The 27,409-nt window shown below is 39.0% G+C and overlaps 1 protein-coding gene across 1 annotated transcript in view; it reads right to left on the reverse strand.

Moving 5' to 3' along the window:
* The window catches only part of LOC105268909 (uncharacterized), an 82,179-nt gene that overhangs the window by 8,230 nt on the left and 46,540 nt on the right, over window positions 1-27,409 (reverse strand). Inside the window, exons 6-11 of the mRNA XM_011308822.1 lie at window positions 20,511-20,623; window positions 17,109-17,271; window positions 6,989-7,117; window positions 6,785-6,897; window positions 6,468-6,708; window positions 4,874-5,008 (exon numbers count right to left, since the gene is read on the reverse strand). Coding sequence (XP_011307124.1) covers window positions 4,874-5,008; window positions 6,468-6,708; window positions 6,785-6,897; window positions 6,989-7,117; window positions 17,109-17,271; window positions 20,511-20,623 — 894 coding nt within the window. The remainder of the gene's footprint in view (window positions 1-4,873; window positions 5,009-6,467; window positions 6,709-6,784; window positions 6,898-6,988; window positions 7,118-17,108; window positions 17,272-20,510; window positions 20,624-27,409) is intronic.

Genomic DNA, 27,409 nt, shown 5'->3' on the forward strand with positions numbered 1-27,409 from the left:
GGAAATACTTATTGACAATACGACAATACGTTTGTGCTAATGGGTAGTAACGTGTGGACAATAAAATTAGTGCGTATTCGGGTATATTAATGGTGCTGGGAGGATTGAAAAAATTCATGTGGCAGTTGGCCTCGAGCTTGTGGCACCGGCATTGTTGCAATTTTGAAAATAATAGTGGCGTGAACCGAGAACAAAGTCGTTAAAAAATTTTGGCTGAGCATTGAAAAAACATAATTCTGAGTAATTTTCGTCGGGAATTTTGAGGTGACATCCCTGAAGTCGTTTTCAGAATATTTTATCGATCGATGTATTGATAAACACCCGGGCTGCGCTCGATGAGTCGATATCGGGGGGTCTCAAAATCGTGGTAGGGGATCGTGACGACAAGACGCGTGCGCACAGCCTGTACGCACATCAAATGGCGGCTGATTGTTGCATTGGATGAGAAGCCCGGTTTTGTTTTCAAGTATTTTCGCCAATAAAAGGGGTAAAATCGTGAAAATAATTATTGACAATGAGACAATAAATTTGTGCCGATGTGTAGCAACGCGTGGATGAAGGAATTAGTGTGCATTCGGGTATATTACAAGTGGTAGGGCGATCTGAAAATTTCATGTGGCGGTTGGACCGGCGTTGTTATAAATTGGAAAATCTTGGGCTTGATTCGAAATTCAAACACATACATCCATTGGTAACAAATTAATTGGCGTGAAAAAAATCTAATGCTTTTGGATTTCGTCATTAATTTAATGCCTCACGAAGTTTCAAAATGCTGCGCAAATTTTCGTATGTTTTTTCTACACTTAAAAATCATAAAAGTATAGAAAAAACGTATGAAAAATTAAATAATGACAAATTACAGAAACTGGAATATTTTTTCACGTCAATCCCCTCAAAAATTTTCCAGAAAAAAAAATCGAGAATTTTCACTAATAGGATCGCGAACAAAATCGTTAGAAAATTTTCGGTAATTACTGCTTTATTAATTCAATAACAATTTATTGGAGACGCGAGTGAGTGAGTGGGGAGTGAAAAGTGAAAAGTGAAAAGTGAAAAGTGAAAAGTGAACTGTGAACTGTGAAAACAATGACTCTGGAGGGTTTTCGATGGAGATTTTGAGGAGACACCGATGAGGTCATCTGGAGAATATTCTTGTGACCGATGTGTTGATAAACACGGGAGTTTCGCTCGGTGTGCCGATCTCAGTGGTTCTCAAAATCATAGTGAAGTGATGGACGATGAAGTGGTTCCTGAAACGAGTGGCTGTCTTCGGAGGAATTCGAGGATTCGAGAGGATCTGCCCCAGGGACGCAGCCGTAGACGGTACGCGAGGTGAAAACACAGATGTTCGGAGAACCGCTGTGTGTTTTCATCCAACACGGTGAGTCAATCGAAGTCTCCTATTTATTTATCCGGTATCGGTATCGCGGTCGGGGGCAAGATGAAAGGGAAAGTGCGACTTTCCTCGTGCGTTTAATTTTAACACGAAAATTACGGTTCACGCGAACTTCTGAACCCTCGCGATGACATTGACGCGAAAAAGTTCTATATTTACCACAAAAGAAAAAATAGCTGGAGCTTTGAATATTAATACAGATTGAGGACGTTTGAAAATGAAATAATACCCAAAGATTTAATGAAATTCTGGAGGGCTATTTCCGATTGCTCAAGAATACCAAATTGGTTGAGGCAATTTATCGGTGTCCAAATCGGATTCCTTGTTCCACAAAATGATGAAAAAAATTCTCCTCGAAACAAACTGAATATACCGTTTAATGAGTTGCCTGAGGTCATTCCACTTCTGTTCCATCTGGGTATTGGATGGGGTGGATTGCTCGGTTTGTACATATTGGAGAGGCGGGAATGAAATCGCACGACGGCTCGGTGCCCATCGATTCCCACTGGCGAAAACCGCTGATCCCACCCCCTCATATTGCCCCCTCATATCACCCCCTTGTCATCTCACCTCCTGAGATAATTGAATCGTCAATATTCAGATTGAAATCAAATATTATGAAAACGCTGAGTCGACACTTTGACGTGGCCGATGGGATAATGTCATTTCCAGTCCTGGAATATTGTGGGAATACATGGGGAAAAATATGGATGTGACTATTTATTCATAAAATTGAATAGAATTCCGGTGAGAGAAATCGGCTTATTCGAAGACCACGGGCTAATACAGAATTGCGGGGTATGATGGGAGAAAAAAAAAAGGCAAGGGGGTGGTGAAAAAGAGGGGGTAAAAATGAAACATGAGCCATATTTTGCATGAATTTTTACGAGATTAGCGGACATAAAACACCGGGGGAGAATGGTGCCGCAGGCACGTACGTACCGTTGCCTCCTGGCCTGCCTCGTTGCCTGGATATAAATCGTTCTGCACGGTTGGTTGTACGTTAGAAATTAAAATAGATTAAAAATCCAATGGTTTCGTCCTTTTTTCGCTTCTACCGGTCTCAGTCGACTCTAATACTGCAATATTCGATGTAAACTCGCCTCATACCTTCTCGCAATTTCATCCAATCTTTCTTCATGTCCCGAAGAAATTATGTTAGAGGATTTTTCATGCCATAGAGGGAATACTTCAGTGATGGTTAATGAAAATGGATCATGTTTATGCTGTTCTCTTATTTGGATTTTTTTTTTCTTCACCCTCGCTCAAAAGCTCGTGCACTTTTTTTTACAAGACCACTTGCTCTGCATTCGGGCTTTTTTCTTCGTAAACTGGGATATTTATGCATTTTTCTATCATAGTTTATCCCCTCTTTAGTCGATTATTTATTAATCATTCTTTATTGAGTTTAGTAGTGAAGAGGTAATTCCGCTCGTTTTCTGGTAAAATTTTTAGGGAATTTTTCGGGACCCAAGGGAGGTACTGGAATTTTTAACAGGAGCTTTTTTGTGGAGATGAATAAGAGCTATGAAAAGGCTCTTAAAAAAATTTCACTCCTCTTGGACTCTGGTATATTTTTGGAGGCCAATAAATTTGGATGAAAACTTCACAAGATGTTGGAAATATTTATATTGTGGGAGGTTCGCAAAATCGGTTCATCTGGTGATATTTCAATTGTGACAGCCATTCGTTGAGCCGTCAATGCTCAATACTTGAATAAAAAATATGTTGTGGAGGTGGGGAATAAAGTCAGTGTCGGAACAGGAAATGGTTCCATCCATTTCACGAATCTCTTCAGGGAAATCTTTCCGTGGGGGTGATCCGTGGTTTAGTCCCTCGGTTTTCTGGTCTCACCGCAAGCCGACCACTGGACATTCCATCTACGTACCGTTTTCCACGGGAATACATGAGGTACAACGTGAGAAAATACACAGGCCAATGGTGTATTGTATTCGGCCTGTTTGTTTTTACTTGTCCTATTATTTTGTTTCCAACTACAAAAAAAGCTTTAGAATAAAAACTTTTTTTTTAGCTTTAGAGCAAACACTTTTTTTTTCTGCATCTACCCCGTCACGGGTTATTAAATCCATTTAATTGTGAGGACAGTGTCAACACTTTTTATCAAAGTCATTGTTATTCAGAATAAATGCCGGACGTTTCGACAGTTTGATTAAATTGAAATCAAGTTGATGGTGGCTTTGTGGGTGGGAGCCAAAAAAATCGTCAAAAGCTCGAGCGTTTAAAAAATTCCAGGAATTTCATTTGGTTTCGGAGTAGGGGGCATTCAAGGGGGATAAAACATTGCCAAAATTGGGGGTGTTGAGTAGTGGTGAAAAAAAAAAAATCCACAATAAAGGGGAAAAAGGCCGAGTGTCAGTTATGTGGAGTCAAGTGAGTGTCACCACTTTTATTTTTTATTCTTTTCATGGAGATGGAAAGTGTTTCGATGCCATTTGCAATGGGTGGGAAATCGATGGATGATTATCGCGAGAACGAGGCGACAACTCTCAATTGATATTGACGAGTCCAATTGGCTGTTTTGGTTTTTTTTTTTTTCGTCTCTCTCTTTTTAAATAAATTCCCGTGAGTGGAAAAAATGGCGGGTTCAACGATTTTATCCGAACGGTTGGGGATCATGACTTGTGTCAAGTGGATGAAATGTGGTCGGGTAATACAAGTGAAGTGTAATACCAGGTTTGGGGGTGGGATGGGAGGGGGATGATCCAGAGAACAAACATGTACCAGGGAATGTTGAGACAGAGTTGACCCCGGGGTTGCAACCGAGGTCCGGTGCATTTCACCGTCACTCGTCAGTGAAGAATGGCTCCCCAGAAATGGAGTAACAAAGCTAGGGTAGGAGTTGGTCCTTCATTCAAAGTGTCAGGAGTGGAATTACCTGACTCTGTGAATCGCAATACGACTCTTGTAATTGTTTGATACTCACTCGTTTTGGTTATCAAGGGTTGATTGATGTTTCGTTTCAAATCTCGTTCTATATTTGTAAGAATCCGAGGATTTATTTTACACCGGCGAGAAATCGTCTGGAGTTCATTTTTGGGTTCAATTGATGAATTATTAATTGATGTGAAAAAGTGTAACGTTTTTGCATTCAGTCGTTAATTTAATGCCTCACAAAGCTTCAAAATGTCGCGCAAATTTTTTCAGGTTTTTTCTGGACTTTGAAAGAAAATCTTAAAATTGTAGAAAAAACACATGAAAAATTAGATAGTGATGAAACGAAAAAATGTTATGCTTTTTCACGACAATCTCCTAAATAATTCATCAGGATAGCCTCAACTTAGATTAATTTTTCCAATATTTCATCGTTTTATAAGTATTTCAATAACTCTAACTAGGTTGAATTCAGGTTGAGATGAGGTTGAATTGACGATTTGAAATAGATTGAAAAGTGAAGTACTGATATCCACGAATACTCCCGTGTATCTGGATTTGTGCATTGAAACAATATTTTCTCACCTCTCGTCTTCGTTATCGTGTGATATCTTGTACGCGGGGCTGCATATTGTCTTGAGGGGTTTGTCATTCCCCTGGGTCATGCCAGGCTGTAGAACTCCATCCCAAATTTCAATCGTTGACTTGCAGCCTGATGTACTGCCAGAGAGAACAGAGAAAAAAAAATATCAGTATTTACTCGTGTATCCGTAAATTTCATTATTTAAAAAATCGAGGAGACATCGAGCTGGGGGATATCCAGGGGAATGGGAGTGAGTGAAAAAAAATTATAGAGAATACTAGGCGCATGGGAAATTTCCCAGTGAAATGTCCTAAGCCGGGTAATATCACCTCGCTCTGCATATCTCCGGAGATTCGGGCGGGGAAAAAAAGTCGAGATAAAAAAATAGAAGAAGTTCATATCTCTGGGGACGTGAGGTGGTCCTTGGGTGAGAGAGAGGAGGTACAAAGGAAAAGAGAATACAACATCCCAAGTCTATAGGGTATTCTCTCTGCTTCGAACTACTTTCCCGGTTCACCGAAGCTCGGATTTACAATATTCCATTCAGAATTTATGCTGGCCACGATAAAGTTCATTTTTTCCCATCCCATCCGTCGCACCAATACAATTTTTCATTGTCATCAATTTTTATGTTTTTTCCTTTGTTAATGACAATGTGGAATGGGTTTTGTTTGTGGATCTAATAGGGAGGTTTAAATTTTTTAATGAATTGCCAAATTAATTCCTTTATTGGCGAGAATCGAATTTCAGAAAATTTGGGTTTGAATATTTCATTGAAATTCTTGGTTTACATCCTCTGAATTCCCGGATAATTGATGGTTTATTAATTAATTGAAAATTGATTTAGGAGAGTTGGAAAATATGAAGGAATTTTTTTCAACGGTTTATAGTTCTTTCAGTGTTTCGTGTCTTCACGCGAAAAAAGAACCGACGGTTCAACTGCTGTCCATTATTTTATGAAGGTGTACTTTGAAGGCACGTACACCAAAGAATTCTCCCCCATTCTTCAAATTTATCTGGACCAAGAAAAATTGTACATAAGGAAATCCATGTTTTTCCACAATTCCGTGCACGAGATTGAGTCACTCTTCTACGTGACTGTTGTGCGTGGCCTATATACTCATTTTGGCGCTATGTAACACACTTCCGCGATTTGCATTTGTGTACACCTCGAGAGAATAGGGCAAAAGGGGTTGATAGTAACGAAAACGTGTCACGTATAAGTCGAGATAAGGGGGACGAGTGTAGTTACTCGGGGGGTAACTGTGGATACCTCTTCATAGGTACGTGATCGGTAGGAATGACTTGCGAAAATTTTTATCCACCCTCATCCTCCTCGTCATCCACCCCTTGATTTTTATATCCAACGGACGAAGGGGATTTATTGTATTTTTTCCTCTTTACATACGAAATCGTTCGCGCATTCGTTTGAAATGAAAATAATTTATCAGAAAGATTAAAAAATTTGGCATATGAAGTGCACCTCGTGCATCTCGTAACGAACAAGCAGTCGGCGGTAATTTTGCCCCTTTTTTTTAATGCGCAAATTTTCCACGGTAATTTATCATCACACGTGAAACACGTTTTGACACATACCTGAGATTGTAACTTGACAGGAGTACGTGAACGGTGTCCGAGAGTCGGCCACGTAGAATCAAATGACAGTTTGTTGTTTTAATTTTTTTACGTGTATCGTAGTGACCCGTTCTGTACTTGTCACCGTATACGTCGGTGTCGCAGGACATGCTGTCCTGGTCCTTTCGTAAATCATTGGAATCACGATCAGACGAGCGGATGCTATTGCTCATCGGATTGTTGGCCGATCTGATAATCTCGACTGCCGAAAAACGGCACTTACGTTAAAATTCTCTTATAAAATATTCATCGGTAATACGGGAATTATTTTTACTCACTGGAATTTTCAGTTGTTGTTGATGTGGTGGTGGGTGGGAGCGTTGTCAATTCTGTGACTATTACTTGAGCCTTGAACCCGTTGTAATTGAATGGTGGAACTTCCGGTCCTGATCTGTAAATTCAATTATCCAGAGTAGACGATAAAATGAAAAACAATCATAGGTTCTCGGTAATTTTTTGGGGTTTATTGATTTTTTTTTTACTTGAACTCGACGAGTAACTCTGGTCCTGTATGGACAACTGTAGTTTTTTCATTGCTGCATAGAGTTTTAAGAAGTGTACTTGATGTAGTTGGTCCTGCGTAAACAGCGATGAAATCTTTCGTGCAGTGGCTGTAAAGTGAAAAATTTCCAATTAATTAAATCGTTAATATTTAGTTTTCTCATTAATGGTCAATCTCATTAACGGTGTTCATTCGGTCGAAGAAATTAAAAAGAAAAACGAGAGGAGTGGGTGAAAATTACGAATTGATGATGTGAAACAGACTGATAAAATACGGGATAATTAGCTGGAACGCAGTGTGTGGAATGGGGCCAAGTTGAAATTTTTGTTGGCACTGCAAATTGGCATACGTACACTCACACATTCGGATTATTAAATACATTTGGTACGTTCATTTCGCCAGCAGCGATGCTGCGGGAACTTTTTTTTTTCATTCGGATTTATTTTCCCCGGTTTTATATCAAATTTTTCGCTCCCGTTACAAAGCGCAGGAAAACAATTAACAATTGGCGGGAGAGGATGTTCTCAATAACATCAATTAAAATTACATCAATCATATCAATATTTACAAATCATTGGCTGATTTCAATAATGTTCAATTGACAGTTCCGATAATTAAAGATAAATAAAACAACGAGCGCATTTCGTAAAAATTGTATTTTTATGGGATTCTTTAAAAAAGTGATTTTTCCAAAAATGAATCAATTTTTTCAAATAAATCTCTGGGGGGGAAAAATATTGACCAATTCGCGGTTGGATGTAGAAAAAATTTTTCGCAAACATTTAAATTGTGTGAAGTGTCGGGTAGACTGGAGAAATCCCATAGATTGACCGTGGTAAAACTCACTCCCCCATTTTCCAGGTGAATGCTTGAAAATAGTGAAGTGGTGAATCGAATTTCTGTTACTTTTGTGGATAAAACGTTGGAAATTAAAAGCACAGGGGCATAAAGGCTAAGGAAAATCCATCTGAATCTGGAATTGACACGTTGAATGGTCAATGGTAACTGCAACAATAGTTAGTGGGAGGGGAGGTCAATGGGAGGCATTAATTGCATCATTAGTATCCCACGTATCGGAGATAATGTGGGCCCATTTATCTCCACAGTTTCAGCAATGATTAACCACTCTGTCAACCCTTATCCTCGGTATTCTGGGATAGTTCGATCCATCAGGATCAGCCAAGAAGTTGGTTGTTTAGTTTCCAATTGGCTTTTATATTTATTTTATTTGTTTTATTCCATTGACGTTTGCTGATGATTTGGTAGATATCGTCGGTCGTGTCCTCATTAAATATCTGGCAACTCGCCAATATCCACATGGACAGATGGACAGATCGTATTGTTATCAATGTCATGGGAAAAGGGGAAATAATTGACGTTCTCACGTGCCTTATGACCGGTGTGTTCGTCGTTTTCCGTTATTTTACACGATCCCTCAGTATTATGAATATATCTATGGCATGATGTGATTATTTAATCGATTAGTTACCGATCCAATCGGCTTATCCATTGTTTCTGGCTTGCTGGTTCTGACTATCCTGTGCATGGGTTGAAAATTAAATTGTCGGAGTCATTCAGTAATGAGAAACGCACCAGTCGCAGAATTTATGGCACAGTCGATTCATCTCCGGTATTTTTCATCGATAGCTCGAAATCTAGGGATGATATCGTAATTTTTGTAATGATATTTTTTGCAGGGTACACTGAGTGCCGCAAAAAAGGTGGTTAGCAAAAATTCGATATATCGAGGAGGTTCGGAGATTTTTCTCGATTAATAGAACATAAGGGATTCGTCGATTTGGTGGTACGATTTATTGATTCGTTTGGCGGAAATGGAAGAGCGAGCGGGAGGAAAATTAAATAAAAAATTAAACATGTTTGGAGTAGGATAGATTTATTTTCGCTTTGGAATGATATCAGACAATGGGATATTGAATTTGTGAGAATGGTGAAACGTACAATCCTCAGTCAAATGTCATGTTATTAAGGTTGAAAATTCAGAGATGCACTATCTCAACATCTAGCTCTCGTACTCTCGAATTCTCACACTCCATTGTTATTCGAAACCGCTTCGCACGTAATGAGGTACTATTTCGTGGCAGTCCATTCTCATTTTGCGTTCACTCGGGTTGTACCAACCAGAAGTCGGTGTCGGCCTCTCCTACACAGAACCACTCACAAGGTTTCAGGGGAAGAGAGAGTAAAATAGGTTGGTAGATATATACCCAGGCATATCGGTACATATATATCTGCGTTTCCATTAACGACTAAAACTACCCTTGCACAGAGCTATTGCGGTTTTCCTATTTTGTTGTTTCGCATTTTAGGTCATGGTGAAATTGTAACTAATTAATTTAAAATACATCGTACACGTGTGGGATTGTATTTGACATTTCTTTGTGGTTTTGGATTTTCTCTCGTTAGTAGAAATTGTATTTATCATTGGGAAGAGAATTCAATTTTTACAATAAAAAAATTCGCACATCGGGAATTAAAATGAAAAATAAGCACTTGACCGAGTCGTTTTGGCGGGAAAAAAATCGTGAGCATTCAGAAAATATTTTTTAGGTGTAATAGGTCGAGGACACTCCGTGGCATTTCTCTGGAAAATAAATGACGGGTAATTTTCTTTTCTCGATTAATTTGTAATTGCGCGAATTATTATTTTATTGAATATTTAGTTCTGTGCGGGTGGTGAAGGAATGGCAGTATCAGATATTTTTTTAGGGCTTGCTCCTTTTTTTTTTTTTTTTCTTTTGACAAATTTCATTAGGTGTCCTGTGGGAGGAAAAAACTCAGGTTCTTCTCTCAGCACAGCTGTACTCAACGAATCCCCAGGGCGGTCTCGATGTTTACACGCTTGATTTTACCTTACCTTGTCGCCATTGTTTTTCGTCTGATTACCTGCAACGACAGGAGCGTTAACAAGCTAGCCCCTTGCCTCATCGGACAATCTCAACTGTCGTCTTACCCCTCATTTTACCCCGGGGCTGGGAATAATTCTCTTCCGAGCAATTCAATTACCCATCAGCAAAAAAAAAATTCAACTGTATATACTTTTTAACTAGGTGACCAAATAATCGGTGATTTACTTCAAAAATTGAAAAGAATTATTTCATAAAAAATAAACCAACGGAAAAATAGGCTTTCCCACGTAACCAGCTCGGTACCTAATTACAAATAAATCAAGAATAAATAATTATTCTGCGGGTGGTAATGAGAAAATCGATGGAGATCGCGTGTCTCATTATTTGTCATTACAAAAAGGGTTAATCACCAGAATAAATTATGAAGCTCGAGAATTTTTTTTTTTTTTCAAATGAAATACAACTTTAGTGAACGAAAAATTTTGAATTTCTCGGGGGATTATCCATTAAAAAAAAAAGCACAGTGAGCGTCAGACTTCTGATAATTAAATTCAATGGTTGGCCCGCGCAAAAGTTTTCGGTGTGTTAAAGGCCTTTGGTTGGTGGTGGAGCTTTTCTTATGACCTGTCGCGGTAACTTTCAACCCTGTCCTCTCTTTTGCCCGTATAACTATGCCGAGTTTCAGGACCCATTATGCGCTTGTCACAACATTTCATTAGAAACTTAGCGGTTGGCGGTGGGGTAAGAGGGGATCTTCAACTTGGAATAACCTTTTTTTTTTGACTTTTTGGTATACAGACAATTGTACACACTCGTGTGTACACCAGTGGCTCGTTTACTTCCTTATATACTTTACCCTCTACTCCCAGATTTTTCCTTGTACTTGAGTGGGAATTGGAGGCAAGGGTCAAAGTAAGAAGCCATCAAGTTACCCAGAACCGTGAAGTCTCATCTAGATTCGCGACGAGATTTTCGTGAACTTCGGCCTCGGCTTAACTCCCCCGGTTTCTCTCTCTTTTTCCCTTTTTTTTTCCTCTTTTCATTTCTCTGGGTAAGAGCGCAGCCAAAAAAATGAGGAGTAAAATTTCCGGATAGGAAAGTTTGAGTCGAAAAGTTACGAAGCCAATCTGAATTATCCACCACTCGTCAAGACCCTGACAATTTTTTCACTCTCCTTCTTCATTTTTAATTCTCACTGATACACTCTCGGTTTATTTGACGAGAGTACGATGTTGACCCGATTTTCACTCATTTTTTTTATTTTCATTTCATCGTTGCACGTGTCCCATGAAATTTCATGAATTCGTACCGTCCACGTACAAAGCGAGGAAAAGAGAATGGGGATGAGTGGAGAGGCCACTTCTGCCCTGAAACTTGAGAAAAGTCGGCAAGAGTCATGGAGGTTACGTACTGTCGACCCTACCACGAGGATTCACCAATGGTGCCCTCTGTTATTTCAGACCTTTCACCCTGTAAACTATAAAAAAAAAAAAAGCTCGAATGAATTTTCCCAAAGCCATTTCAAGTAAAGGCCACTGGTCGTATTTTTTTTCTCTGCATTGGCGATAAGCCACCGTAATGGCGCCATTGGTTAAACGAAGAGGTTCGCTAAAAAATGGGGGTGAAAAGAGTAAAATACAAGGGGAAGACGTGATAACCAAATAAAATAACTAAAACAAGGAGAAGAATGAGAAGGAAAAAAATGGGAGATAGCCGCGGGGGGGCAGTTCGATATTTTGGAATATCGAGTGGTCGCACGAGCTGAAACTGACTAGAGGAATACCTTTCGCACTGCAGGGGGGGCGGGGGTGACAGGGGGATAAACGAAATTACAAATTTTTTTTTTTCGGAGCGAAACGAGCAACGTAATCCACTTTCGGTTATTACGTAAAGCCCGTGGGCCTTCGCGTTTTCTCTTTTTCCCCTTCTCGCTATTTTTATTTTTTTTAAATTTTTTTCATTTCGCTCTATTCTATTTGTCCGGAAATCGCACCCTCCGTTCGCCCCTTGTTTGACGATCGAAACGACTAATTTCTGAATGGTTGAAGGAATGGATAAAGAAAGAATAGGGTATTTCTCCAGTAGAATTTCAGAGTGAGTTTAAATAATGATTGGAATAATTTTGCCGAGGGGAGGGGGATGGGAAAATTGAATAATCCGGCAAATGTAAATTCCATATTAGGTGGTCTTAATGTGTCTCAGAGGAAATTTCACTTTGTATGATGGCCATCCATTAATCAGAGTCAACTCAATACCGAGAACTTGGGATTTCGTTGATTCACATCTGTTCTGTTGGAATATGCAATTTATCCTGGAGTTTCTCTTCATTCTCGGTGCATAATGCCGTAGTGTTATTAGTTAATTACACTGGTGGTATGTCAAAGACGTAAGCCATCGTGTCTTTGTCGTTGTGTCGGGAATAAACTGGCATTCAGGGGTTTGAAGAATAAACGTACGTAATTCTATATTGTTGATCTTTCAAATTCTCGTGGATCGAGAGGAATTTTCGGTGTTATTTACACAGAGAGAAATATTCAATGAAAATTACGTATATTTTCCGTCATTCCGGAACATTCCATCAATTTTTTAAATTCTCCGGGATTTCTTTGAAAATACCAATAATTTTGAAAATTTTCAATAGGTTTTTTTCGATTTTATTCATTTCCAGAGAACACTCAATAAAAAATGTTCACGGAGTAATCTTAAAAGGTATAAAAGAAAATAGTGTCTTTCAACAATTCAATTCTCCGTTGAGCTTGAAATTTTTTCTTTTCCCTCGTGAAAATTTAACTCTCAGTCACAAGTAATTAGTTCTCCACTGATGCTTGAGATTTTCAGAATGGGAGAAGAGTTTTTACTCTCATATAATGAGGACCATTTAAATGAAACAATCCAAGGACGCTTTATATTCCCCTGGACTGGTGAATAGCACAATCATCTAATGTACCCTGGATTCTTCTTTATCTCGAGACAAATAAATTAAAGCCCTCCCTTTCCTTCCCAGCAAGACGCATTTACTCTTATCGGAAGACTTAAATCAGCCTCTACTTTTCATCGTTGAGATGGTCTTTTTCATATGCTGAATCGGTTGCTATGGGAGCGTTAATTAATTTTTACGAGTGAAAGAGGGAACAGTGAATTCGCTCGCGGAAATGGGGAGTAAAGAAAGGGATAATTAATTTGAAATAAAATATGGGATATTGGTGGGAGTAAAAAATATTTTGAGATGAAATTGTGTCATTCTGGATGGATACATTGCAGATTCAGTCAGGTGGGGTCCAACTGTAATGCCTTTTTGTACTTTGGGGAATGGTGGAAGGGGTTGAGGGGGATGAGAATGAAATAAGAACGAAATAAGAAGGAAATAAGAACGAAATAAGAACGATATCCTGATGAAATAGATAGGCGATACGTCTCGTCGGTGACTCATTCGTTTCAGATCTCTCTGCCATGTGGAAAAGCGAATCAATACTACTCTCGCGCACACACACACATCGTGTCTCATCCTTTTTCCTCCTCATCCAACCAGGATTCCGGAAAGTTGGATAGAAATAAGAGCCAGAGATGGAACCTAAAAACATCCTTCCCGAATCTTATAGGAATTGTCAAGCGTTTGGCTATTTTACCTGTGTGACATACGATTGCCATATGGGAACGTTTATGGGTTTTCATCGAGAAAAATATTTTTACTGTAATGGCGCGCGGCATTTTTCAACTTGATAATCATTCTCTGTTGGAAAATTTATAGATATCTTTTGACTAAATTGGAGTAAGGCGGTCTGTGGGGATTTTCTCGGGTCTTGTACTGTGAGCGTCCACTCGGGAATTACTTTGGATTTTTTTTTACTGCTCTCTCCTATTGCGTGAACCGTCGTTTATGTACAGTACATATACTTAAGCTCAGTACATACCTGAAATCTCTGTATGAAATCCCCAGTTAAATTGTTGGTCTAGGGCAACTTGTTTAGTGGTAATACGTAATTGGCGTGATTGTCGGTTATTTGTTGGTATTATTTTTATTTTTCTTTTTATGAGTTCGCTTTACTCTGCTGAACGCATGCGCTTTGAGGCAATTGAACAACCCATATCTCTTCATAAAGTTATCAATTGAATTGTTTGCATAAATCAAATTCGATTAATCGATTTCATAATGAGGGATATAATTATTTTTCTCAGTGTAAAAACTCAATTCAGCATGAATCAGAAATAATGGGCGTTGAAAATCCATTTCCCAATGAAATAAAGAGTTTCGAAAAAATAGAAATTTATCCCATTTGAAAACGCGAAATCGCGCCATAAAACCGTGTGAATTCCGGAAATTAAAGCCCGAATCATCCCCCCTGCACTTGGAGAGAATATCAACATCGAATTCTCAGTTTACACCGTGTCGTGACGGCTTGAAATTTTACCGTCCAATTTTTCCTGGATTTATTCGAAAAATAAACAAATAAAAAAAATTCGATACGACCAGCGAAGTGCAACTTTACCTTTATTTTCACCGTGAATTAAACTCCATTTCTACGCAAAACTCAAGTCCACCTCAAACACTGAGTTTATACCAGATGCGTACAGTAAAGTGTTGTCGCAATATACAGTGATACTTCCATTTTGTAACAACCCAGTGCTTTTCACCATTATGTGTATTAAGTTTCAGTCTGCCTCTGTCGGTTGAGTTACCTTTTGAAATTAATACCACTGAGCGTAAATAAATGAGTCAGATCAAAATCCCTGGGGGTAGTTCTCCCTTAATTCTCGAGGTGAAACAGTGAATCTCCCGGACAGATTTATACCCTTGCATTTTCATGATTTGCTTCTCGGAGTAGAAAGACGAAAAAGTAAAAAGAAAAAAATGAATTGAGAAAAAAGGCATAAAATGGAGAGCAGTGGGAAAAGCACAGGCGTTGATGCTCTTCCGGCATTAAATAACGGCCACTTTGGCAGGGGTGACATGTTACGAAAATGTGGAAAGAGGGTCCATTGGGATTGCGGTCTGATTTACAGACACAATAACGAAAAGCTCTTGCAGCCAATCATCGTTACACATACACGTCGACACGCGAAAATTTGTTGAGTGCACGTTGGTGGAGGGGCTGGGTAGAAAGGGAAGTTGGAGAGGTATGAGTGAGGGAGAGGGAGGGGGGTACGTGTATCTGTCTCTGCCAAATGTGAACGAATTACCGGATTTGCTAACTTTAACGAATAGTCCACTTTTCGTTTGGATAAATTCACCACTGACTAACGGCATGACGATAATTCTCAAGCCCCTTCAATCTCCCTTTGTTTCCCATTTATACCTTGAGATCAGAGACTCATTCATTGAATTGTTTAATCTTACGTGACTTTAATGACTTTGGGTGAATTTAGAGGGATGAAGTAACGACTATTTTACTCCCACCCCCCACAAATGGCGCGGAATCGGAAATATATGGAGTTGGGTTTTTGTTGTTGGGGAGGGGAAATATAAATGAATTCCATGGGCGATGGAATAATTTTGACGTTTGCATGGATGAGGGGAAATTTCGGTCTTCGGCGAATGCTGCAGGGGAAAATCGAAGGGGATTCTTGCATTTCTCGGGATTTTTTTTTTTTTCTCTTGAGGATAACTTTTTTTCAAGGCGAATCGGGGGCATAACGAGATGCTCGAGGGGTGTAATGGGTTGGGGTTTACGCTGTGAGGGGGGTGAAGATCGATTGGGGGCTAGCCGGGGATCTCTCTGGGTTGGGTTGAGAGAGCAGGGCGTTTTGGGCTGGGATCCAAACGTTTCTACATGTATTTGCTCTCTAAGATTGGTGTTTTATTCCTGGATTTACGCCACCAGGATCAGCCTCGCTGCTGCATCGTATGTCAGAAATTTTTCTTTTTCTTGCCAATTGTGGCGAAGTGTTTTTGGGGCAGGGAACATCTTTTAAATGTATTTTCAAATTGTTTTTAACGTATCCCAAATAAACCGATAAAAAGGAATTCAAGTTGATTTTCACGGCTTGTCGATTTTCAATGGATAGCTAGGAATGTAGGGGTGATATCGATGTTTTTGTGGGGATCTTTTTTGTAGAACTCATTGAGAGCTACAAACAAGGTCTTAACAAAAAATTCGCTATTCCTTTTGTATCCAGAGATATTTCTTGAAAATCAGCTGACACCGCTAAAATTTTTTACTCCTTCGCAATACCGATATGTCATTCAATTAAATTGAACATGTACGAGATATTTTTATCTAAAATCGTTAAATCGAAACAAGAAATCAAATTTTTTATCTCTTCACGAGCATTCCCACCCACCCCTTCTTCTCCAATTTCCTCGAAACGGGGGGTGGAAAAAAAAAAACGATAAAAAGGTCTCAATTTCGCTTGAGTGCGAGTGAAGTCGACTGAAAACAGAAGGGGCTTTCCTTCATTTTCTCTTTTATTATAACCACCGAGACTCAGTAGTCGGTTATATATACAAGAGCTCGGGATTTTCGAAATACGAAGATCGCTTGAGGGGTTTTGGGTAACAGTGTAAGAGCTGCTATAGCCGCCGAAGAAAGTCGACCATATAATGGCTATCCGTGTTCTGTTCACCTAGGGTTATGGGTATAGGGTGGAAAAAAGATATGGAGACGTGCAGCGATGTGGGACGTAGGGGTAGACACTGGGTGAGTTGATGAAAAAGATGAAAAAAAAAAAAAACAAAGACCTGGGCCCTCGGCTCAGTGTGTACTCCAAGAGTATGGATTCGGCGTGATGAGCATCCACCACATGTTCTTTCCTTTTCAATTGCGATAATTCTTCAACCGTTGGAAGCTAATATTTTTATCTTCTTTCTCCAGTACTGCACTGCCTTTATGATAAAAAATTTACTACCCGGTGAAAAAGGTGGAAAAAACCCGAGAGAAACCCGATGATAAAAGAAAAATGTTGAATACAAGATAAGAGGGATAGGGGGGAGGGGCGGGGGTAGGAGGCAAATGAATTTCATCGGGTCTTTGTTTGTCCGTGATAATGATCTCTGGTATATCATAACTGTCGGCAAGATTCATTTGAATTTTTCCACGAATTCACTGTATCACGCGAAAATATCATTTTCAATTGTAACCATTGGTCTCGGTTGGTAGTGGGGGGTAATAGCCATTGTTACATCTATAACATCTTTTCACACTTAACGAGACTAACGAAATAGCGTTAATGATCTCTTTGTTGGCCGTGGGCTTTGTTAACGCAGGATGAAGAGAAAGTTTTATTCGATGGACTTACTTGAAGGATAGGAGAACAGAGCTGAACATAATTGTGATCGATACAGTGCCATTAGATTTAATGAGATAATGACATCTTGTGTCCGGGGGGTAGAGACCTGGATAAGCAGGACTTGCCAGGATACATTCTCGATTTGTGCAGTCCTCATATACCCAGTCGCATTCTGAAATTGAAAAATTCATTAATTAATTTCAATGTACAATTTAATTGGTGAGATTGAACCCTTCAGGCATTGTTGGTGTTTAAAAACCATTTTCTATCCGGGATAATGACAACCAGATAAATTCGTGAGATTTCAAAAAAATATTCTCAGTGCATTGACTGAGTACTCAAGATATCCTTTTGCCTCGAAAATGTCACTATTTCGTGGATAATGCAAGCTAGTGGTTCAGTAATGAGAATATTTCATAAATATCCCCCATTTTTTTTTTTTTGTGATCCCATGGAAGTAGGAAGTTATGAATTTCGCAGCAATTTCCGACGGCAATGGTGAATGCAGGATGAAAGGTCTTTTCCCCTTTTTTCCCCCCCTTCATATATACACCGTGGCCTTTACCCCGCAACGCCCGCCCAGATTATACCCATTTTTTTTTTCCATACACCCTGGTCATTGTCTCTGCATTCTTATTTCCGTCTTCGTTAGGTTTTATATTTTTCGCGTACAATTGTCATAATGGGTGGTGCCATTAGCGGCGACGAGTTCTCAAGTCATTCTTACTCCCCGGTTCCTGTTCTTTTATCCAAACCACCCCATCAGACCCTTCCAATTTATATAATGCTCGTCGCATTTTAAACGTACTCCCTTGACTCGTGTTTTTCCGGCATTTTCCAGCCCGACGTTTTCCATTTTTTCATCATCAGGCTTATTTATAATTACGACCGAATCAACGGGATAATTGGCATTAATTAGATTTTTCATATTCACCGTGAAAATACCGTTAAGATATCACACATCCATTTGTGAATAATTAAAATTTAAATCCAGCGAAATAGAAGGGAAGTAATTTTCTAATGAACAAATAGGATGAGTGAAAGAGCTGCGTCACGGAAAAAGCAATTTATTAACCGGATCAGCGCTAGCTTTTTCAATTAAATTCGTTAATTAACGTTAACGGGTGAATCCGGGGGGAAATTTATATTTCGCGTTCTCATGTTTTTTTTTTTCTTTCTCTTTAATATGTTTTTTTTTGTACTCAACATGCAACGTTTTACTCGGTGAATCGGCTGATTGGTACTCAGTGGAATGGCACGTACTGACCCCCATTTAACTGGGCTACATATAGAAAATTGGAAATTCCAAAGGTGTCCAATACTTGTATCGAGCAATCTCGCACCAGTCTGGAGACTCTGGTGATGGGAGAGGGAAGGGTTGATTCCCGTTTCCGATTTTCCTCGTTTCCGTTGGCACATAGGACGGTATGAGGAAAAGTTTTAGCATCACGTGTGTGGAAATTCCAACGGTGGGTCATCATAGATTCTAGAAGCGTTTGTAGGGGGCCATATACCAGGGGTCCATCTTTGATTCCATCTCACTCCGATTTTCTGGTTGTTTCGACGTGGGTGGTACAAACTTTGAGGCGATGGATTGAGGGAATTGGCGATGAGAAATCAATTGAGGTGGAGGGGAATAACTCAGGGGGTTGGATTTATTCTGGGGGATTTTATCGTTGTTTATTCAGTCTTATCGTTCGTTTATTATTTGTTTTTTCGAAGTTTAAATTAACGTTCAAGGTAATCGCGTCGATTGCATTATGCGAAATCTTTTGGTGAATGAAATTTGAAGAATCATTAAAAGCGAGATTTTTAGGAGTTAAATAGACAAAGGGAAGTGGAAGTGAGATACGGTGGTAAAATTTTCGCTAGAGAATTGTCGTTAGTGTTTACGTTGTTAGCGCTTGGTACCCAGGCATCCCTAAATGGTAGACAGGTGGAAGGGGGGGGGGGGTGGAAAGTGTGAAGGGATAGTGTCCTACGTACCCTTATTCGGTTAAGCCCAGACTGTCCCCACACTTAACCTCGCATAATTTCTCCGTTCGTAACTAGGGTCTGGGGCTTGGTGTGAGGTAAAAATATGAGAGAGGGAGATAGGCGAGGGCAAATTACGTTTCTCTGTTTGCTGGTGGAAATTTCGGACGTTGGCTCCGAGAATTAGCTTTTACTGGAGGTGAGAGGCTTGCTGGCTTTATCAAGGATCTCGGGTTGAATCAGGACGTCACGGCTTTTTTTTTTTACTCAACTTCCTTTTACGCCTCTCCACATATTCTCGAGTTTATAAAAGTGTCGTGACGGTTATGCAATTAAGGATATCTACCTGAAATTACAAATTATTTATTTTTCATGGAAAAATTAAATATTTCATTATTTCAATTATATATATCTTTGAGGTTCGTATAATTGCTTTTCTCAAAATTCTTGAAGAGTTATTAAAATCATGTAATTAAAAAAAAATAATGATAAAATTCAGGTACATATATTTTTTTTTCGTATATTTGTGAATTGAGGTAGTCCGTTGATAAAAAATTGCGCAAATTGATAAAAGAAAGTCGGGAATATTTGAATGAAGGAGATCCGTTGTAAAGTGACAAGTTGAATTGATTCAGTTAGGCAGGCATTGATGTTGGCACGGTCATCTGCATGCAGTTAATTCAGAGATGGGTTCTTGCATGATGATCCGAAGGGTCAGGCCTGCACTTGACGACCTCGATGTGCAAGCTGTTACCCCATGGAATGGAGGGGCTTGAGTTTAACATGGGCTCATGCCTTGATCGCTTATAGAACCGACGAAAGGCGAACGAGGTTGGTGGCAATGGCCAACGGGCACTTTACTCGTATCATCGTTCCTGCCTATGCTCCTGCGGTATATACACCACACATAAGCTAATCTCAAAAGCACGCCTATATCCTCTTAATTGGAAGGTGCCTTATTACTCAACGTAAATTCGGTGGGAGTACGGGTGCGTTAACTTGAATTACCATCGTCGAGAAATTGAGAATTTCAGGAATTTTGTGTGCCCAATATATGTTTACACATTGTATAGTTGGGGGGAGGGCACTTGTGCTTAAATAATATTTTCTTACATTCCCCGTTTTTTTTTTCCTTTGTGGGTTTTATGTTATGAACTGTTTAGATGTCAAGTAAAAAAGTGAGATGAGTTGAATTTAACGGTTTGGTTTTTCGATGGGTTTTCTGATGGGTTGAAGTATTGATTTTGTCGTAAAACTGGGGAGTTTAGGAGGAAATGTCTGGGGGCTTTTTTCATCGGAAATTTAATGAGCCACAAAAAACGTCTTTTGATGTTTTCTCGCTGAATCTATTGTTTCGTCGATAAATTGATAAATAGGAGTTGTGAATTCGATCTTAACTTCATTACTGGTTTAAAGGGAGTAATTAATTAATCCCACCTGTTTGGTCAACGCTTTTTCCACCCTTTGCTGGCCATCCAACCGAAGTACTGGTCTTCGATGCAAAACTGTAATACGCCAAAAATTGTGATCTCGTTGTATTTTCACTGATCCTGAAACAGAAATATAGAGAAATATTATTTCGATGGTATTTATTTAAAAGGAGAGTAAAGCAAGCACTTTATGCGAGCGATTGACGGTCTATTGACATATGATGGGAATCGGGGAGAAAAAAAAAAGTATCAGTAAAGTACATTGAAGCACTTCGTAACAGTTTTTTCCTCTTTTGCCTCATAACAGAATCGACCAATCCATCGGGGCGATTCTTCGACGATGAATATTCCTTTCATGTTTACCATTCTACTCTCGTGGAATGGAGTACGTTATGTACAGAGTTGAAAAAGCCCTCTTGCCAGTTTCCAACGGAATATATGTATGTGTCGATAAGCCGAGCTTTTCTGACTATCTGCGGTGCTTTCGGTCGACCGTTACCGGCGCCTCTTGGCATAATCAATAAGCAAGATCCTTTATTCTCTATTTTTCACCTTTTTTTTTCTCTGTGAGAAATAACAGATGATGGCGTAATTCAATTTCAGAGCAAAGTCATTTTTCGACCGGTGAAAGTTATTGATTACAGCCCTTGGCCGAGATTTTTTTTTTAAACTCATAGTCCATGCTCTGATTCTCCGGGAAAATTGTATAATCAATTGCAATACTGTTAATGGATGGAAAAAAATAAAGAACGAAATCGGGAAGGGAAATTCTTTCATCGATGAGCTCGTCAATGGGGTGAAGAGCGTTGAGGGAGACATCCACCAAAGAAATAAATATATCGGCTAGGTACTCGAGTAATTACGATGGTAGAAAGGTGCTAGTAGAAGTGGCCTCGAGGGGTCAGACATCGGTTGGAATGGCGTGAAGCACCAGGAAAAGACGATGGGCAAAAGGGTGGCGTTATCTCGAAAACACTTCAATGTCTTAATTGCGCTATTTGCATGGTACTCTCGTTTTGTGCCGATGGACTCATCCTCCATTAAGAGTATAACCCCTCCACCGTTAAACTATGTACTCGGGAATTTTATTGTCCCTTCGCTGTTCAGCTCTCGTAATTCTTCTCTCTTTCGAACCAAGAACAATCATCGCTCCGAGTGATTCACTTACAGGGATTCTTTACCAGTGAAACACCTGGACTGAGCTGAGCTCAGATGTTCTATCAATTCAATTACAGGATATCTGTCGTATGGATTTTTCCATGAACTCGGCATTGGAGTAATGGAAATAAAAATATGAACTCCCTCCGTTAGTTGTTTTCCTTCAGTTGTTTTGGGGGATGAATTTAGGACTACTCCAAGGATATTTGTCAATTCAGACAACAGCTGTCTGGTAAATTATTTTCTCTGTTATTCTGTTATTCGATCTACATCCACTGGTACTCCATGCAGATTCATGATAACGAATTTACCGTAAATTGAGTTATGGCACAACTCCGCGAGATACTCGCGTGTTATTCTACTCAATGTTTTTTTCGATCGAATTGCCGTATTTTTCTTGGAATTTCCACCGGAATTCGCGTTATTTTATTATAATGGCAGATTTAGATTCTATCTACTTTAAAATATAAAATCGTTAGAGGAATTTTCCAGGGCATTAAATTGGTTGATAAATGCCATTGAGGAAATCGATTGTGAAATAAAATCTGTCAAGTCTCTCTTTATAATTTTGGTACTGGTTTGAAATTGTTTGTCTATGACTGCCGAGCTGTCCGAGAAATGTCAATTGAAAAAATCAACCGTTTAGTGGTTAGACAGATAGTCGATATGCCGATACCTCAAAACAAGGTAAAATCGTCTTTCCGAAATATCAAGTCATGGCGAATATTGAGAATTTAATCCCATCACGTCGGATGAGCCCGTGCCTTAGAGATATAGGTATCCGTCAAAACGGTGAGAGGTTATTAACCCCAGTTAGGGCATCCCGACGATTGCCGCCTCGAGCCACATTTCAATATAATTTTGGCCCCGACGGAAGGAGGTGAAAGAGGAAAAGGCAAGGGTAGAAGTTAACTCAAACCTCCTACCGATAGAATAACGTCTCGGCGTCGTTTCCTTAATGATATCACAGTTTAATTACTTTAAGTTTGCCCGCTGCACGATTCCGGTCACCGCTCACAACACTTTTTGTTTCATTACCGATAATAACGTTCTCGTCAAAAGCTTCTGGAGAGGGGTGGGATGTCTCCAGATTTTCTTCACTGAAAAACAAAAAGAAAAACCAAACCCCTCCACTTATATCTCGAGATTTCGGGTTGTCGGGGAATTTTAGTATAAACAATTAGGAATTATTTTTTATGAATTCAGAGTTGGCGGAAAATTCATGAAATATCCCGATAAATTCATTTGATTTTTGATGGTTGTGCCGATTTTTATGAATTATCCAATGACGTTGAATTTTCATGAGCTTGAAAATTCCGATTTTCATTGAAAAAGCAATGATTGTTTAAGCGATAAATTCAGTGAAGGATTTCTGTTGATAATTGAATTCTTAAATAATTGGCGATTCAGCTGGCATTGGAGGGAATTTTGAGAAATTTCCGCCAATGGATAGTGTTCCGTGGAGAACAAAAAAATCGGTGCTTGAATTTAGAGTAGGGAGGAGATAAACCGGTTGGAGATAATTTCCATTTGCATTACCGGGTTCTTATTTATTTATTTATTTTTATTCGGACGAAGGGATGTTCTTGCTGGGATTTTCGGTGGAGTGAGCACGGGGAAACACCTGCACCGATTTGCGACTTCCACGTCCACGCGCCCCAGGTTATCGTATCCGTGTTTTGCACAGCGTTCAAGCGGATAAGATAAGACGTACACCATGGGAGTTTTCGTGGTGCGATCAAGCAAGAGAGGCACCAGGCGCCAAGACTTACAATCTAGTGTTTTTTTTTTGCCCCCTCGGATGGTCCGTCGGCCACTTTTACCTCGAAAACTCGATGAGACCGTGCGGAACGTGGAAAAAGAGGAAAACCGGTTGAGGGGAAAAAAAGGATCCGGGAAATGAGAATTTGCGTCACTAGGGACGGGCTGTTACCGCGAGTTGTATAATAGTTGATGCCAGCAAGAAAGAGTGGATCTGGAGCACATCTAATGTATAAAGTAATCAGAGAAAAAATTTAATGCGGGTATTGACGGACGGAGAAATTTTTCGGGGGACGTGTCTGTCGGCGGGTGACCGGGTGATTTTTATTTTTTTTTTTTAATCTTCGATGAGGGTATGAAGGCATTCCTGAATTTAGCAGAATAATGGAGTTCATTATTTCGTTCGTACAATTTCATGAAAAATTTATCAGCATTGGGAATAAAGCGAATTGTTGACACAACTCTTTTGTGTCCGTATATACTCGTCTTTCCAATTTCATTCCACGATAATTCATAGAAAAGTTGTCCCATCCTGTTCATAAACTCTTTATTCTGTTGACAAGAGGCGGGAGAAGACGGATGGGGTCAATGTTCCGGAGTACAAGATAATTTGTCTTTGAGGGGAAACTTTCGTGCGCCTTTGGCAGCCCCCGGGGGTGGATATTTTTTTTATTTCAACTCCAGCTGATGGTCAAAGAAAACCGGAAGTGGTTAATAAATTGGCACTGATCAAACGACGATAATCCTCTCATATTTTCGCGCATGTCAGTCCGCGGGTGTGAATTATTGGTAGGGGTAGAAAAAAAAAAATTCCGCTGGATAAAATAAAAATATGAAAAATAGATAACGAAAAAAAAGAGAAAAAAGTGTATTTTGATCAACAGTGAGAGCCCGGGCGTGCGTCACTCTCGTTTGTACACACGATCGCTTTGACACGCGTACCCCAGGTACACGTGTAAGAGGTAAAATTTATGGTAGCTTTTATTCCCCCCCACACGTTCTGGAGGTAAAAAGTTGTTCGCGTCGACGTAATCGCATCCACTGGGTTACACGATTACGATCGCACATCTCCATCAATATTCTCGATGAAATAACGACGGGGGGTTGGAAAAAAAAAAATGAAAAATCCACATGACAATGGGGCTGATGGGAAAATATGACACGCTGGGAATGTCGCATAGACGGAAGATGCTTTTGTCAAAAAATGCACGAATCAGGGAACCCTTTCACTTGCTTTGTGGAGTGCCTGTTTATATATATCAGTGGAGAGTGCTATCAACGGGGGAAGAGAATTCCAGGGATGTTTCCTGAATACCGGCACTCTTATATCTCGGGATCTAAATATTTATCGGCCTTTTCAACAGAGGCTTTTCACCCTCCTCACAACTCCAATGCCAGTATAGTGTGCAATAACAGGATTATGGGGATCATAAAGAGGGTGGACATTGTTTTCAGAGGTTTCAGGATTTTCCGGAATGTCGGGGTTTATTAAGTGAATAGATCATTCGAAATTTTTCAAATATTATTTATTTTCGTTTTATTTTAATTGTGAGGAGAAATAGAGTTTTATTTAGTTTCAATAATTTTTTTTTTTTCGCTCGAAAATTCAGTAATTAAAACGAGTTTCTGCATCTGTTGACAATGAAAAGCCCTCAGTGGGTCGAAATGAAGAGATTTTACCTCTGATTATCAGCGGTAAAAAAAAAAATTCTGGGCAAAACATGAAAAGCGTAAAAATTAAATGAGCGTGTTGATGGGTTGGTGATGATAAAAGTTTTAATTGCGCGCTAGAAATTTCATTCCCTTCCCGTTAAAAATTTAAGTATCATTACAATTATTACTCCGTCATATCGGAACTCGTCCAATTCTCGTCATGCAATGCGTTCATTAAAAATTCGTTCGTCAATTTATTTGTAGTCAGAGGGGAGAAGGAAAATTGAAAAAAAGAAAAACGAGTGTCGGGACATTGTTATCCGCGTTAAATTGATCCAATCGATTCTCTATTCAGGGGAAGATTGAAATCTATGTTGATTTGGTTGGATTCTTTGGTAGCCTTTCAACTTCCATCCTATCTGGCATGACCCATCTGCGGCAGATCGTTGAGTTTTCGTCTGTAAGGATTTGCATACGCACTCGATAGCCGCAGATCGATCATCTCCTTTGATTCTTCGCTGGGGTATGGGAATGGCTTTGAAATCCTCCACTGGAGATTGCCACAGAATTACTATTTTTCGAAGATTTAACGCCATTTCTCCGGAATTCTCCATCGATGAAACATTATCCATTTATCTCGAAAATAATCGATTTATCGTGAAAACACCAAAAAACTTTCTTGTAACCAATTAATAATTAAAAAAAAAAAGAATCTTGATATATCTTTTCAAAATCGGCAATTTCCTAGACGAATAAATAATATTTAAACCCGAATAATGACAAATTAAGGGACTATGCAAAGTTCTGAATATCGGTATAGAATCCTCCAACCGGTTAGTTGGATAATGAGAGCAATAAAAATAAAGAAATGCTTGAGCAGCAAAAAGAGGAATGAAATGATTCCATTTAGTTTCGAACGATCTTAGCATTGACGCTGGGCTTTCTCTCCGCTAATGCCAGCAGTTAACATTAGCACTATGGAGAGCAGTATAATTGGTTTTTTTTTCTCTCTCAATCCTTTCCTGAATAAAGGTAAATTAGGAAGCGAGGTGAAAATACCGCCGCTTAACATTTTCTCCCTCGATCATTTTCACTGCTTTCTGAGCGTTAACCCATAAAAATTAGAATTAAAAGAAATTATATTCGACTTCATCCGCGTGATGGGAGGGGAATGATTAGTATATTGTGTCATCAGGTGCTAAAAGGGGGATTATAATCACATTTGGAGGAAAATATTTTTATTGCCGTGTGACGTACAAAATTTTTCGTCGCTGGGCCGGAAAATCGCGATTTAATGAAACGAAGTAAAGTTAGAACCGTTGAAAATACATTTTTTCGTGGAAATTCTCGCGAAAACTCGTGAGCTCTGAGTAGCGGACCTCTCCATTAGTCCAAAAAAAAATTAATTTGATTGAGAGGTGAAAATAGAATTTTTTCCAAAAATTTCTGGACCATGACCCACGAAAATCGATGAAAATAATTTTTTTTGAAAATCCTCGCGAAAACTCGTGAGTTTTGAGTAGCGGCCCTCTCCATTCGTCCAGAAAAGGATTTAATTCGATTGAGAGATGAAAATCAATTTTTTTTCAAAATTCGATGAACATGAATTTTTTTCGAAAAACGATGAAAATATATTTTTTTTCGAAAATTGATAAAAATGAATTTTTTTGAAAACACTTGCGAAAACTCGTGAGTTCTGAGTAGCAGACCTCTCCATTAATCCAGAAAAAAATTTAATTTGATTGGGAGATGAAAATCAATTTTTTTTCGACATTCGATGAACATGAATTTTTTTTGAAAATCGATGAAAATATATTTTTTTTCGAACTTCGATAAAAATTAATTATTTTGAAAATCCTCGCGAATACTCGTCTGTTCCGAGTAGCAGACCTCTCTAGTAGTCAAAAAAATAATTTATTTTGAATGGGAGATGAAAATTGATTTTTTTTCCAACAATTGCTGGACCATCACCCATGAAAATCGATGAAAATTAATTTTTCTGAAAATTCTCGCGAAAACTCGTGAGTTCTCAGTAGCGAACGTCTCTATTAGTCCAAAATAATATTTAATTTGATTGGGAGAAGAAAATCAATTTTTTTTCGAAATTCGATAAACGTGAATTTATTTCGAAAATCGATCAACATAATTTTTTTTTTCGAACTTCGATAAAAATTAATTATTTTGAAAATCCTCGCGAATACTCGTCTGTCCCGAGTAGCAGACCTCTCTAGTAGTCAAAAAAATAATTTATTTTGATTGGGAGATGAAAATTGATTTTTTTTCCAAAAATTGCTGGACCATCACCCATGAAAATCGATAAAAATTAATTTTTTT

This window comes from Fopius arisanus, unplaced genomic scaffold (assembly GCF_000806365.1).
Source record: "Fopius arisanus strain USDA-PBARC FA_bdor unplaced genomic scaffold, ASM80636v1 scaffold00062, whole genome shotgun sequence".
In the NCBI taxonomy this organism is placed as follows: domain Eukaryota; kingdom Metazoa; phylum Arthropoda; class Insecta; order Hymenoptera; family Braconidae; genus Fopius; species Fopius arisanus.